A 16,000-nucleotide genomic window follows, 5' to 3' on the forward strand; every position below is an offset into this window, starting at 1 on the left:
GGAGGGGGAATGAAGGAACGCGGGAAGCGGGAGGGAATGAAGGACGCGAGGGAAGCGGGGAGGGAATGAAGGAATGCGAGGGAAGCGGGGAGGGAATGAAGGAACGCGAGGGAAGCGGGGAGGGAATGAAGGAACGCGAGGGAAGCGGGGAGGGAATGAAGGAACGCGAGGGAAGCGGGGAGGGAATGAAGGAACGCGAGGGAAGAGGGGAGGGAATGAAGGAACGCGAGGGAAGCGGGGAGGGAATGAAGGAACAGGAGGGAGGCGGGGAGGGAATGAAGGAACAGGAGGGAGGCGGGGAGGGAATGAAGGAACGCGAGGGAAGCGGGGAGGGAATGAAGGAACAGGAGGGAAGAGGGGAGGGAATGAAGGAACGCGAGGGAAGCGGGGAGGGAATGAAGGAACAGGAGGGAGGCGGGGAGGGAATGAAGGAACGCGAGGGAAGCGGGGAGGGAATGAAGGAACAGGAGGGAAGAGGGGAGGGAATGAAGGAACGCGAGGGAAGCGGGGAGGGAATGAAGGAACAGGAGGGAAGCGGGGAGGGAATGAAGGAACGCGAGGGAAGCGGGGAGGGAATGAAGGAACGCGAGGGAAGCGGGGAGGGAATGAAGGAACGCGAGGAAATCAAGTGAATAAGGGAAAGGAGGAGAGAGTAAATGATAAGTAGGAACAGGAGGGGCAGAAGGGCTGAAAGCACAGACTGAACCTTTTCCCAAAGCCTAGCTGGGCCCTAACATGACACTGCTGTGGGGCCCGGAACCTTCTGGCTCTGCCGCTGGTGCTGGGAATGTAGTGTTTTTCCAGCAACCGTTATACTTGCAACAATTGCACCAAGTCTAGTTGGGAGTAGTTAACCCTCACCTGCCCGTACGGTGCCAACTTTTCTGAGAAAAAATACCAACCTTCCTATATTTGTATCTATTTTCTGTATTAATAACACTGGGACCAAGCATCATTTTTACTGTAGTGGCCCCCCTAGTGCCCCCCGCCTGCGACCTTTGAAAAAAGGTCAGATTTTCACATACGTTAAACACCTTCTGTTATTCCATTGGAAAAAGATATCCCTGGCCCCCTTCTGTGTGTCACCCAACATCATTCCCCCATGAGAATGGGCCGGCGGGGGGACGCATTACTGGCCCACACACAATAGGACTCCATCTGCCTCCATTCCCATCCCACCAAAACCATTCAGAGAGGAGAAAAGGTGCTGTAATTGGGGGGAATAATGGGGCTTGACCCCAGGAAACTCATTTATGTGACATGGAAAATAGCGGCAACATATGATTGGAAGATGATGTCATTGGTTTTAGTTTATATAGTGAATAAAGTACCCCCTATTGTAACATATAGGGATATTATAAGCCCCCGAGGAGTTCCTTATAATATATAGTGAATAAAGTGCCCCCTATTGTAACATATAGGGATATTATAAGTCCCCGAGGGGTTCCTTATAATATATAGTGAATAAAGTGCCCCCCCTTGTAACATATAGGGATATTATAAGCCCCCGAGGAGTTCCTTATAATATATAGTGAATAAGTACCCCCTATTGTAACATATAGGGATATTATAAGCCCCCGAGGAGTTCCTTATAATATATAGTGAATAAAGTGCCCCCTATTGTAACATATAGGGATATTATAAGCCCCGAGGAGTTCCTTATAATATATAGTGAATAAAGTACCCCCTATTGTAACATATAGGGATATTATAAGCCCCCGAGGAGTTCCTTATAATATATAGTGAATAAAGTGCCCCCCCTTGTAACATATAGGGATATTATAAGCCCCCGAGGAGTTCCTTATAATATATAGTGAATAAAGTGCCCCCTATTGTAACATATAGGGATATTATAAGCCCCCGAGGAGTTCCTTATAATATATAGTGAATAAAGTACCCCTATTGTAACATATAGGGATATTATAAGCCCCCGAGGAGTTCCTTATAATATATAGTGAATAAAGTGCCCCCTATTGTAACATATAGGGATATCATAAGCCCCCGAGGGTTCCTTATAATATATAGTGAATAAAGTGCCCCCTATTGTATCATATAGGGATATCATAAGCCCCCGAGGAGTTCCTTATAATATATAGTGAATAAAGTGCCCCCTATTGTATCATATAGGGATATTATAAGCCCCCGAGGAGTTCCTTATAATATATAGTGAATAAAGTGCCCCCTATTGTAACATATAGGGATATTATAAGCCCCCGAGGAGTTCCTTATAATATATAGTGAATAAAGTGCCCCCTATTGTATCATATAGGGATATTATAAGCCCCCGAGGGGTTCCTTATAATATATAGTGAATAAAGTGCCCCCTATTGTAACATATAGGGATATTATAAGTCCCCGAGGAGTTCCTTATAATATATAGTGAATAAAGTGCCCCTATTGTAACATATAGGGATATTATAAGCCCCCGAGGAGTTCCTTATAATATATAGTGAATAAAGTGCCCCCTATTGTAACATATAGGGATATTATAAGCCCCCGAGGAGTTCCTTATAATATATAGTGAATAAAGTGCCCCCTATTGTAACATATAGGGATATTATAAGCCCCCGAGGAGTTCCTTATAATATATAGTGAATAAAGTACCCCCTATTGTAACATATAGGGATATTATAAGTCACTGAGTAGTTTCATGACCAAAGGCCAAGAATTTAGATGTGATTATTGTGACTTTATTTTTCATTAAAGTTTTAGTGAGTCATGTGACATCACCAAAAATGACATCACCAAGCTCCGATTATAACTGATGACATCACTAAGCTTCATAAGGATATAAGTTACAAGATATCATGGTATTGTGTATTAAAATCTAAATAAAAATATAAAATATATTATTTTTGCTCCAAAGTACAACATCACTATAAATATAGTATATATGTGTATGTATGTATATCTTTATTTATAAAGCACTACTAGTTAAGAAGCAAAGACACAAGAGGATGGAGGTCCCTGCCCCGTAGAGCTTACAATCTATATGATTGTATATTAAACTAACCGCAGAGAAACAGGAAAACTGATTGGCCGTATCAACATCAATATAACCCAGAAAGAAACATGAAAAATGATCGGTTAAGCTGATATCAAACCAACTTCCAACGAAGCAAATAAAATAAACTGTACAAAGCCAATTAGTGATAACGAGCAGAGTGTGATTATTTGTGTTAATTACTGTCTTCTGTTCTATGTGATGGGCTGGGGTCTCCCAAGTGTTACCTGTACTGTATCCTGGGTACTATTTTATATAGTATATTCTGGGTTATTCTATGTAACCTTGTTATGGGCTAAGGGGGCCCAGCCTGAAGGCCAGTTAGGGGGGGATTTGGGGTGAGTGCTTATTTGTGCCCTGGGTACCCCTGGAACTATAGCGGGGTGACTGTTACCCCAATGTTTCTATATATCTGTAACCTTGTTATGGGCTAAGGGGGCCCAGCCTGAAGGCCAGTTAGGGGGGATTTGGGGGGGTGCTTATTTGTGCCCTGGGTACCCCTGGAACTATAGCGGGGTGACTGTTACCCCAATGTTTCTATATATCTGTAACCTTGTTATGGGCTAAGGGGGCCCAGCCTGAAGGCCAGTTACGGGGGGATTTGGGGGGGTGCTTATTTGTGCCCTGGGTACCCCTGGAACTATAGCGGGGTGACTGTTACCCCAATGTTTCTATATATCTGTAACCTTGTTATGGGCTAAGGGGGCCCAGCCTGAAGGCCAGTTAGGGGGGGATTTGGGGTGAGTGCTTATTTGTGCCCTGGGTACCCCTGGAACTATAGCGGGGGTGACTGTTACCCCAATGTTTCTATATATCTGTAACCTTGTAATGGGCTAAGGGGGCCCAGCCTGAAGGCCAGTTAGGGGGGGGATTTGGGGTGAGTGCTTATTTGTGCCCTGGGTACCCCTGGAACTATAGCGGGGTGACTGTTACCCCAATGTTTCTATATATCTGTAACCTTGTTATGGGCTAAGGGGGCCCAGCCTGAAGGCCAGTTAGGGGGAGATTTGGGGTGAGTGCTTATTTGTGCCCTGGGTACCCCTGGAACTATAGCGGGGTGACTGTTACCCCAATGTTTCTATATATCTGTAACCTTGTTATGGGCTAAGGGGGCCCAGCCTGAAGGCCAGTTAGGGGGGGATTTGGGGTGAGTGCTTATTTGTGCCCTGGGTACCCCTGGAACTATAGCGGGGTGACTGTTACCCCAAGGTTTCTATATATCTGTAACCTTGTTATGGGCTAAGGGGGCCCAGCCTGAAGGCCAGTTAGGGGGGGATTTGGGGTGAGTGCTTATTTGTGCCCTGGGTACCCCTGGAACTATAGCGGGGTGACTGTTACCCCAATGTTTCTATATATCTGTAACCTTGTTATGGGCTAAGGGGGCCCAGCCTGAAGGCCAGTTAGGGGGGGATTTGGGGTGAGTGCTTATTTGTGCCCTGGGTACCCCTGGAACTATAGCAGGGTGACTGTTACCCCAATGTTTCTATATATCTGTAACCTTGTTATGGGCTAAGGGGGCCCAGCCTGAAGGCCAGTTAGGGGGGGATTTGGGGTGAGTGCTTATTTGTACCCTGGGTACCCCTGGAACTATAGCAGAGTGATTAGGTTATTATGAACTTATTCAGAACTAAAAAGGAAATAACAAATATTGGATCCCAAATGGATTTGAGAATGCTACCAAAACAGGTATAAGTATAGGTTAAAGGGTTTCCGGATAAGGGGTACCTGTATCTCTAAGGGAGTGTTGAGGAGACTTGTTGCCTGCAGTAACCCATAATCCAGCACAAAATGACGCAGGTAAAACACATAACTCAACCACATATCTGGTTCTAAAGACTTCAAAATGATTTTGTTCTCACGGTTTGTTTCCACCGAGGGGTTACATTTCTTGTTTGCTCTACATGAAGTCTTTTCATTTGAATAATTTCATTTGAGTCCTACAAGGAAATGGGGATTAGGATCTGTGAGTGTAACATACACACCCTGTTGTATAAAAATTGCTGAAAGTGGGTACAAATATACAAACACACTTCTGTGGCTTTTACAGGCTCTGAGCGAGCAGTGAAGCTCTTATCAAAAACAAGCAGACGAGAAAGGAAAAAGATGAAACAGAATAGGTTGAGAGTGTGGTCTCTCGTGTGTGTGTGCGAGAGTGTGCGAGAGTGCCGCACCAAACACAAGCCACTCTAGATGTGCCGTTTCCTGTGCACTCAAGCAGCAGAGCTCCGCAGGTTGGAAGGCGAGAGGCTCCTCAGTAGAACAGGAACATTGGGACGGTGTCCTTGCCTCATCCAGGCCCACCATGAAGTCCAGATGGATTGCCTTATCCACATTCCTGAACAGCCAAGTCTTATCTGCAGGTAAGGTTGTGGTCCATTTGTGTAGTCCATTAGAAAATGATGGTTAACGTCCTACCAGGAGTTACTTTGGGGGTCAACATTCATATAAATGACCATGGAGTCTCTCGGTACTCATCTCTATGTGCGGCTGATCCTCTGCTAGAAGGAACGTTATATTTTGGCCAAACCTTTTTATTTCAACCTTTGTTTTTCTTAGTAAAAGTCAGTCGACAGGATGGCGGAACCATATTCTTGGGTTAAAGTCATTTAAAGACCCTGATAACTCGTTGATGGCAACCCGTCGTCATCAGTCGGAATTCCTGACTTTATAGGGATGGCAAATGGGAAGTATTCTTGGCTTTCTTGCCCTTCTAGATCCATAATGGCGTCATTAGACTTGTGCATTGTAGGAAAGAGCACAGTATGAATAGGGAATAAAGCCCAAGCTCAACACACAGAGGGTCCAGACTGCTGGGCCACGAAGGGACAGATGGGACTGGCATTCTGGGATCATAGAATGTAATGCGTTTATATTTTATGGCATTTGCCTGGGCTGGTAGGGTACACAGGCGGCACCATTAGTGATTCCTATATACACCTCTAGCATTGTCCTATTGTTCTTCACTTGATGTTGAGTAGTACAGTAATTAAAGAAGACTTCATAACTTTATTGTTATTTATGGAAGAGGCGTGTATCTTGTATGTAGGCCCCACAGGGTGTCAGGTCCGGAGAGTTCCTCCGATGTGTAGGAACTACCAGTTGTGAGATCCGAGGCCTAGTTATGCCTAGTTATTTGGCCTTCTATATGGGCAGAGCTGGGATTTGTTCTTGGCTAATTGCTATATAGTTGAATCATGACAATAAATAGACTTCCGTGTTAATTCTGATGTTTGATTAGATGCACAGTATCAGGGCGCAGGGGACATTGGGGTTCTACGCAATGGGCCGTGAAATGATATTATGCGCAGTCCGTGACTCATAGAGCCCCTTTCCCACCCAAATCAATTTGATTTAATGGCTTTTTTGAGCCTAGGATAATAAAGTCAATCTTAGTCTTGGGCCCAATCACAAAAATATAACATAGACCGGGATTTGGGTCATTTTGTTGTGACCCAGAAAAAAACCTCAAATATCAAACAGCCTCATCGCTACTGAACTGCCATCTTGAAAACGTTGGTTACACATTGTCTGCTGTCTGTTGAAATATTAGGGTGGGGGGGTCTCAATAAAACCCAAGTCATTTACCTTAGTGGCTGCTAGGAATAGAGAGTTTGTGTGTTAGTCAACCAGAAAGAGGGGCCTCCATGGCTCCATGTACATTAATGTGTACCTAGGGTATAAATAGTAGTGTTTGGGTGCCAAATGCACCTCTGAGTGATCCATAAAACACCCTATAATGGCAGGTTAACTGGTTCCATCTCCAATGGGACAGGGGCCAAGAGGTCAGGAGCAGGAGGGCTCCCTCTGCTAAAGGAAGGTACCAGCACTCTATTCCAAATGGGGATTAGTCTTTATTTCAGATCTGGACAAGGGAGTGGCGTCTCCAAGGATTACGGGTTCCGGGCAGTCGCTTTGGGAGGGCACATAGAAGTTTTCTGTTTGGGTTTTTCCCGGGTATCCGCTATGGGAGCCATTGACTGTAGGAAATCAAACACAGAAAGACATTGCTCTGTATAAATAATAAATATTGAGTAATGCCAAGTGCGAGGGGCGAAGAATAAATAATAATAAAGTAACAATAATACGGTGCTGGGTAACCGAGTAGAACGGAGGCACAAATAGACAAAACCCAACACCGGTCTGGTTCCCCGCCGGGGGTCTTTGCCAGCAGAACAGAGATTTCAGAATAGGCCTATGTGTTTATTTAATCTTTAAACCCCCATGTTCTGGGTCAAAACAGGCGGAGTTTTGTTTTATTGTATCTATACATTTTTGTTAAAAATATATATTTTCTCCTACTGAGTGTCTTTAGTCCAAACGTCATCGGCATTTTCATTCCTCGATGAATTATTTACATCTGCCGAGGCGGAAAGTTCCAACCCAGCACCGGCTTTTGGCTCTGATGGAATTTAGTGCTATTGAGATACAGGTATGGGATCTGTTATCTGGAATCCTGTTATCCAGAAATTTTCTGAATTACGGGAAGGCCATCTCTCATAGACTCCATTTTAAACAATGTAATTTTTAAAAATTATTTCGTCTTTCTCTGTAATAATAAAACAGTACCTGTACTTGATCCCAACTAAGATATAATTACCCCTTATTGGGGGCAGAACAGCTCTATTGGGTTTATTTCATGGTTAAATGATTCCCTTTTCTCTGTAATAATAAAACAGTACCTGTACTTGATCCCAACTAAGATATAATTACCCCTTATTGGGGGCAGAACAGCCCTATTGGGTTTATTTAATGGTTAAATTATTCCCTTTTCTCTGTAATAATAAAACAGTACCTGTACTTGATCCCAACTAAGATATAATTACCCCTTATTGGGGCAGAACAGTCCTATTGGGTTTATTTAATGGTTAAATGATTCCCTTTTCTCTGTAATAATAAAACAGTACCTGTACTTGATCCCAACTAAGATATAATTACCCCTTATTGGGGCAGAACAGCCCTATTGGGTTTATTTAATGGTTAAATGATTCCCTTTTCTCTGTAATAATAAAACAGTACCTGTACTTGATCCCAACTAAGATATAATTACCCCTTATTGGGGCAGAACAGCCCTATTGGGTTTATTTAATGGTTAAATGATTCCCTTTTCTCTGTAATAATAAAACAGTACCTGTACTTGATCCCAACTAAGATATAATTACCCCTTATTGGGGCAGAACAGCCCTATTGGGTTTATTTAATGGTTAAATGATTCCCTTTTCTCTGTAATAATAAAACAGTACCTGTACTTGATCCCAACTAAGATATAATTACCCCTTATTGGGGCAGAACAGCCCTATTGGGTTTATTTAATGTTTATTTGATTTTTTAGTAGACTTAGGGGCAGATTTATCCAAATGAAAGTTTAGAGCTTAATACATAAAAACTCACCCACGTTCTATTCATTCCTATGGGATTTTTAGAAGTGTATCTGGAAAATCCCAGGCCCTAAGCATTCTGGATAACAGATCCCATACCTGTAATACATCTACGGGCAGTTACTATGTGGCGGTGCCTGGGGCTGCATTATAACATACGGAGGTGAGAGATATGGTGCAGAGAATATTGCCAGATGAACGTGCTGCAAATAAAGGGCAGAATAAAAGCCCCCCATGTAAAATTAAGGAGTGGATTTATCAAAATGGAAGATTGGAGCTTCCTATTCATTCCTGTTTATTTATATACATAGGAATGAGAGTGGGCGAAAATCTTTTGTTCTGATTCCATTCAGAACAATCTTATTATATTCAACGTATACTCTCAGGGGGCCATTTACTAACTGTCGGATTTTTTTTTTCTGATTCAGATTTTTTTAGCACTAAAATACTTTTTCGAGATTTACTATGCGTCCAAACAGCTAAAAAAATCGAATCCAATCCGAAAATCAGGGCGACAATTAGAAAAAGATGCTGTTTTGCGGCCATGGGGTAGTCGGTTCGGGGACCGCATCAACGAGCCGATGCGGTCCCCGATCTGACTGGATTTTCTAACCTGGCCGATCGACATCCGGCCAATTTCAGGCCAGATATCGGTCGGCCAGGCCACTCGGTTCTGCCCATACACGGGCCGATAAGCTGCCGAATCTGTCCAAGGGACCCATATCTGCAGCTACAATCGGCCTGTTTATGGGGGCCTTTAGATTAGGATTGGCCTTTTTGATGTTTATTAAACTGTAAATGTAATGTAGAGAGCGCTATTTGCAATTGGTCTTCATTGTTTTTGAATGATTTAGTTGAGCAGCTCTCCAGTTTGGAATTTCAGCAGCTATCTGGTTGCTAGGGTCCAATTTAACCTAGCAACCAGTCAGTAATTTGAAAGAGAAACCGGAATATCAATAGTGGAGGCCATACATAGAAAGATAAGGAATAAAAAGTAACAATAACAATAAAACTGGAGCCTCACAGAGCAATAGGGTTTGGCTGCCGGGGTCAGTGACCCCCATTTGAAAGCTGAAAAGAGTCAAATAATTCTAAAAGTATAAAAAAAAATGAAGACCAATTGAAAAGTTGCTAAGAATATGCCATTCTATAACATAGTCTATTAAGGTTCCACTGTAATTTGCATGTATAGAGATCTGCAGCCTACACCGGGAATCAAGCAGCCAATATAAGGGTTCGGCCAATAAGCCCAGAGCACCCAGCAATCATACCGCCATATACATATCTATGGCTAAACCCTTAGGGCCAGAGACTTCCCAGCGAACAATACATCATGTACGTAGAACTGTCTGCGCCGCCGCCATACTCAGCACTCGCAGGCATTTCCGCAAGTGCAGCAGTAATACCCAATAATAACCAAGCTTGGATATTAGATTTATAAGCACTTTGCACCAAGGGATTCCCACTCGGCTCACATTCTGTTACCATAAACAGTTCCGCTTGCCCCGCGCTCGGCCGGCACGTTGGGGGATAGACAGGATGATAAATAGGGCAGGGCCGACCCAGAGTAAAGGGAAAGTATATTTAGTGCTTATTGCATCAAACGCAGCAATGCGACATATAAATCAGACTGTGGGATTAGGAAATTCATTTGGTGGCACCAAAGGGGGCGAAATCCTTTCAATACAGAGTTTGGGGTTGGTGCCCCCTAGCCATTGGGGTGTTTGTGACAGGATCTGTGGGTTCAAGTAATAAACAAGTATATATTATTCGCTAAATCACGGGCAAGTGTATGTAATATTCTTACTGTTCATGAAACTCACTCCAGAGACAATTGGGCTACACTGGGGCAGGGACTGATGGGAATGTGATAGGGGCCTTAGATTGTAAGCTCACTGGGGCAGGGGCTGATGGGAATGGGATAGGGGCCTTAGATTGTAAGCTCACTGGGGCAGGGACTGATGGGAATGGGATAGGGACCTTAGATTGTAAGCTCACTGGGGCAGGGACTGATGGGAATGTGATAGGGACCTTAGATTGTAAGCTCACTGGGGCAGGGACTGATGGGAATGGGATAGAGACCTTAGATTGTAAGCTCACTGGGGCAGGGGCTGATGGGAATGGGATAGGGACCTTAGATTGTAAGATCACTGGGGCAGGGGCTGATGGGAATTTGATAGGGACCTTAGATTGTAAGCTCACTGGGGCAGGGACTGATGGGAATGGGATAGGGGCCTTAGATTGTAAGCTCACTGGGGCAGGGACTGATGGGAATGGGATAGGGTCCTTAGATTGTAAGCTCACTGGGGCAGGGGCTGATGGGAATGGGATAGGGACCTTAGATTGTAAGCTCACTGGGGCAGGGACTGATGGGAATGGGATAGGGTCCTTAGATTGTAAGCTCACTGGGGCAGGGGCTGATGGGAATGGGATAGGGACCTTAGATTGTAAGCTCACTGGGGCAGGGGCTGATGGGAATGTGATAGGGACCTTAGATTGTAAGCTCACTGGGGCAGGGGCTGATGGGAATGTGATAGGGACCTTAGATTGTAAGCTCACTGGGGCAGGGACTGATGGGAATGGGATAGGGACCTTAGATTGTAAGCTCACTGGGGCAGGGACTGATGGGAATGGGATAGGGACCTTAGATTGTAAGCTCACTGGGGCAGGGGCTGATGGGAATGGATAGGGGCCTTAGATTGTAAGCTCACTGGGGCAGGGACTGATGGGAATGGGATAGGGACCTTAGATTGTAAGCTCACTGGGGCAGGGGCTGATGGGAATGTGATAGGGACCTTAGATTGTAAGCTCACTGGGGCAGGGGCTGATGGGAATGTGATAGGGACCTTAGATTGTAAGCTCACTGGGGCAGGGACTGATGGGAATGGGATAGGGACCTTAGATTGTAAGCTCACTGGGGCAGGGGCTGATGGGAATGTGATAGGGACCTTAGATTGTAAGCTCACTGGGGCAGGGACTGATGGGAATGTGATAGGGACCTTAGATTGTAAGCTCACTGGGGCAGGGGCTGATGGGAATGTTATAGGGACCTTAGATTGTAAGCTCACTGGGGCAGGGGCTGATGGGAATGTGATAGGGACCTTAGATTGTAAGCTCACTGGGGCAGGGCTGATGGGAATGTGATAGGGACCTTAGATTGTAAGCTCACTGGGGCAGGGACTGATGGGAATGGGATAGGGACCTTAGATTGTAAGCTCACTGGGGCAGGGACTGATGGGAATGTGATAGGGACCTTAGATTGTAAGCTCACTGGGGCAGGGGCTGATGGGAATGGGATAGGGACCTTAGATTGTAAGCTCACTGGGGCAGGGACTGATGGGAATGTGATAGGGACCTTAGATTGTAAGCTCACTGGGGCAGGGACTGATGGGAATGTGATAGGGACCTTAGATTGTAAGCTCACTGGGGCAGGGACTGATGGGAATGGGATAGGGACCTTAGATTGTAAGCTCACTGGGGCAGGGACTGATGGGAATGGGATAGGGACCTTAGATTGTAAGCTCACTGGGGCAGGGACTAATGGGAATGGGATAGGGACCTTAGATTGTAAGCTCACTGGGGCAGGGACTGATGGGAATGTGATAGGGACCTTAGATTGTAAGCTCACTGGGGCAGGGACTAATGGGAATGGGATAGGGACCTTAGATTGTAAGCTCACTGGGGCAGGGACTGATGGGAATGGGATAGGGGGCTAATTAGGTGGTGCTGGAGCTAATTACAGCCCAGGAATGATGTACAGTGATGCCCAATCAGTTGGTGATACAGAAAATAAAGGATGATAATAATAGAGTAGAAATGTCTATGGAATTGTCTGTCTGTTCTACACAGATGTTCCTTCTGTAACTGCTACAGGGATTTCTGGAATTCTCCCAATATCTCTCTCCCAGTCTGTGCGACTCACACAGGTTTATTTTGGGCAATAAAATGGCAGTAAATCTCCGGGGGCCGCTCGGCGCTCGTTGTTGCAGGTACAGAGGTTCCGGCCGGTCCCCCTGTAAAACTGCCCCATCAAAGAGATTGGTGGCTCCGAATGGGACGTTTTTATTCCCCCCAGGAAATGAGTCTGAGGCCTGAAATCATGTCTGATCCATCAGTAAAGCCAAAATATAGAGTTTTGTCTAGTAAAGTAGCGCCATAAATGCATTGCATCATGGGAAATCTGAATTGAATCATGGGAAGTGTGTAGGTTTGGCCCTGTGCCAGCATCTTGGGGCTGCGGGGAGGGGGGGCAATTATACAGTCACCAAGGCAAATACACCAGCATGTAGGGCAGGAGGTAACAGGCAGTGGGACCTGAGCAATACTCTGAATTAGAATGACTTCTGGTGCCTTTATATATTCACATAACCCCTCAGTGGCTTCTAATATCCTTATCATTTACAGTAGGGGGTACAGTATCCCTTATAATACATGAGTGATACTCAGAGTTCCCTGTATAACTCAGCCTGCAGCCTTGTGCCTTTATATGGGCACAGAACCCCTCAGTGACTGGTAATATCCTTATCATTTACAGTAGGGGGTACATTATCGCTTATAATACATGAGTGATACTCAGAGTTCCCTGTATAACTCAGCCTGCAGCCTTGTGCCTTTATATGGGGGGCACAGAACCCCTCAGTGACTGCTAATATCCTTATCATTTACAGTAGGGGGTACATTATCGCTTATAATACATGAGTGATACTCAGAGTTCCCTGTATAACTCAGCCTGCAGCCTTGTGCCTTTATATGGGGGGCACAGAACCCCTCAGTGACTGCTAATATCCTTATCATTTACAGTAGGGGGTACATTATCCCTTATAATACATGAGTGATACTCAGAGTTCCCTGTATAACTCAGCCTGCAGCCTTGTGCCTTTATATGGGCACAGAACCCCTCAGTGACTGCTAATATCCTTATCATTTACAGTAGGGGGTACAGTATCCCTTATAATACATGAGTGATACTCAGAGTTCCCTGTATAACTCAGCCTGCAGCCTTGTGCCTTTATATGGGGGGCACAGAACCCCTCAGTGACTGCTAATATCCTTATCATTTACAGTAGGGGGTACATTATCCCTTATAATACATGAGTGATACTCAGAGTTCCCTGTATAACTCAGCCTGCAGCCTTGTGCCTTTATATGGGGGGCACAGAACCCCTCAGTGACTGCTAATATCCTTATCATTTACAGTAGGGGGTACATTATCCCTTATAATACATGAGTGATACTCAGAGTTCCCTGTATAACTCAGCCTGCAGCCTTGTGCCTTTATATGGGCACAGAACCCCTCAGTGACTGCTAATATCCTTATCATTTACAGTAGGGGGTACATTATCCCTTATAATACATGAGTGATACTCAGAGTTCCCTGTATAACTCAGCCTGCAGCCTTGTGCCTTTATATGGGGGGCACAGAACCCCTCAGTGACTGCTAATATCCTTATCATTTACAGTGGGGGGTACATTTTCCCTTATAATACATGAGTGATACTCAGAGTTCCCTGTATAACTCAGCCTGCAGCCTTGTGCCTTTATATGGGGGGCACAGAACCCCTCAGTGACTGCTAATATCCTTATCATTTACAGTAGGGGGTACATTATCCCTTATAATACATGAGTGATACTCAGAGTTCCCTGTATAACTCAGCCTGCAGCCTTGTGCCTTTATATGGGCACAGAACCCCTCAGTGACTGCTAATATCCTTATCATTTACAGTGGGGGGTACATTTTCCCTTATAATACATGAGTGATACTCAGAGTTCCCTGTATAACTCAGCCTGCAGCCTTGTGCCTTTATATGGGCACAGAACCCCTCAGTGACTGCTAATATCCTTATCATTTACAGTGGGGGGTACATTATCCCTTATAATACATGAGTGATACTCAGAGTTCCCTGTATAACTTTAGCATTTAAACACTCTGCTATCACCCCCTGTGTGTGTGAGAGAGATATATATATTTATACCAGGCCACTGCTGGCAGAGATGGGTAGATATGAGATATGAGAGCGTTTCCTTGCAGGAAGCCAGAGTTGTATATTTTAGTTCTGATGCATTTACAGAGCCAGAGGCAGGGGGGCTAAGTGCATATAACTGCCCCTTGCTTGTTGCGCCCCCTGTGGGCGGGGCCTAAATGCAAGGCTTTGTGCATATAGAATTTCTCTAGGGGAATAATATAGTCACTCCCTTACGGCTGGGCCAAATCAAGCCAATTGGACTATTCGACCGGTGGGTCAATGTCCAGATCACAAAGAAGTTCAGTTTTCCCTTAATTCTCAAGCACCAATCAGATGTCACTTGGGGAGGCCATAGATATAGATAGCCGTAAAGCAGAGCTTGACTGTTGCGTTAAGAGAGAGAGAGAAGAGACAGGGCCACATTATTACAGAAATATAGGGCAATACTCAGAGAAATACTCTGCGCTTGTAACTGGATAGGGAAGTAAATCCCCCCCCTGAACTTTCTGTTTGGTTCCTGGGGGGGGGGGCAACTGGGCAGGGGGCAGTTTATCTTTATTAGTGTACAGGGGTGGACGAGTCACGTTAAGCAAGAGACAGCGAGAGAGACAGAGAGACAGTGAGAGAGAGACCGCCTTTGGCCGGAACATTCTATCACACCTCGACCACCGGGCAGGAAGGAAAACATTTACTGGTTATTTTGTAAAAATGCTTTTCTGCTTCTGTTTCTCCCCCCCTTTTTACTTCTTAGTGGTATTTCCCTCCTTCTGTTCAGCTTTTACTCTCCCACCTTCTGCCTCTTCCTTCTCTTTCTGTATTTCTGATTTTAGGGCTTATTTACAATACAAGCGTTGGGCCCCCAGCACCCATAGGTGCAACTCTGAATGGGGAGCAGAGATATGTGCCCCTCCCTGTTGGCGTGGCCAGCACTGTGTATAAGCAGGGGGGGCAGTGGGAGGAGCAAAGGCACCCCAGGAACCTCCTACCTTACCAGTCTGTCAGAATTTATAAGGTGGGGGGGCAGTGGGAGGAGCATAGGCACCCCAGGAACCTCCTACCTTCTCTGTCTGTCAGAATTTATAAGGTGGGGGGGCAGTGGGAGGAGCATAGGCACCCCAGGAACCTCCTACCTTCTCTGTCTGTCAGAATTTATAAGGTGGGGGGGCAGTGGGAGGAGCATAGGCACCCCAGGAACCTCCTACCTACTCTGTCTGTCAGAATTTATAAGGGGGGGGAGGGGACAGAAGACAGGGGGGCTTCTATGTCGGGCCCTAAGGGATACCATATTGTGCCCTTGTGTCTCTGCTCCCCAACCCCCTATTCCCAATCCCTCCCCCCCGTATCCCCATATACTGTTTGTGTTGTTACTATTCCCTTTCTGTTTATCCCCCCCGACCCCTCACTTTCTCTCCCCCGTATCCCCATATACTGTTTGTGTTGTTACTATTCCCTTTCTGTTTATCTCCCCCGACCCCTCACTTTCTCCCCCCCGTATCCCCATATACTGTTTGTGTTGTTACTATTCCCTCTCTGTTTATCTCCCCCGACCCCTCACTTTCTCTCCCCCGTATCCCCATATACTGTTTGTGTTGTTACTATTCCCTCTCTGTTTATCCCCCCCGACCCCTCACTTTCTCTCCCCCCGTATCCCCATATAC

At 45.4% G+C, this 16,000-nt stretch overlaps 1 protein-coding gene across 1 annotated transcript in view; it reads left to right on the forward strand.

The window, feature by feature from the left end:
- The first annotated feature begins 4,543 nt into the window (after positions 1-4,543).
- Positions 4,544-16,000, forward strand: part of cd247 (CD247 molecule) — a 75,618-nt gene continuing 64,161 nt past the window's right edge. Inside the window, exon 1 of the mRNA XM_002936232.4 lies at positions 4,544-5,364. Within this exon, the coding sequence (XP_002936278.1) occupies positions 5,307-5,364 (58 nt within the window). The 5' untranslated portion in view covers positions 4,544-5,306. The remainder of the gene's footprint in view (positions 5,365-16,000) is intronic.

Source organism: Xenopus tropicalis, chromosome 2, assembly GCF_000004195.4.
Source record: "Xenopus tropicalis strain Nigerian chromosome 2, UCB_Xtro_10.0, whole genome shotgun sequence".
Classification (NCBI taxonomy): Eukaryota; Metazoa; Chordata; class Amphibia; order Anura; family Pipidae; genus Xenopus; species Xenopus tropicalis.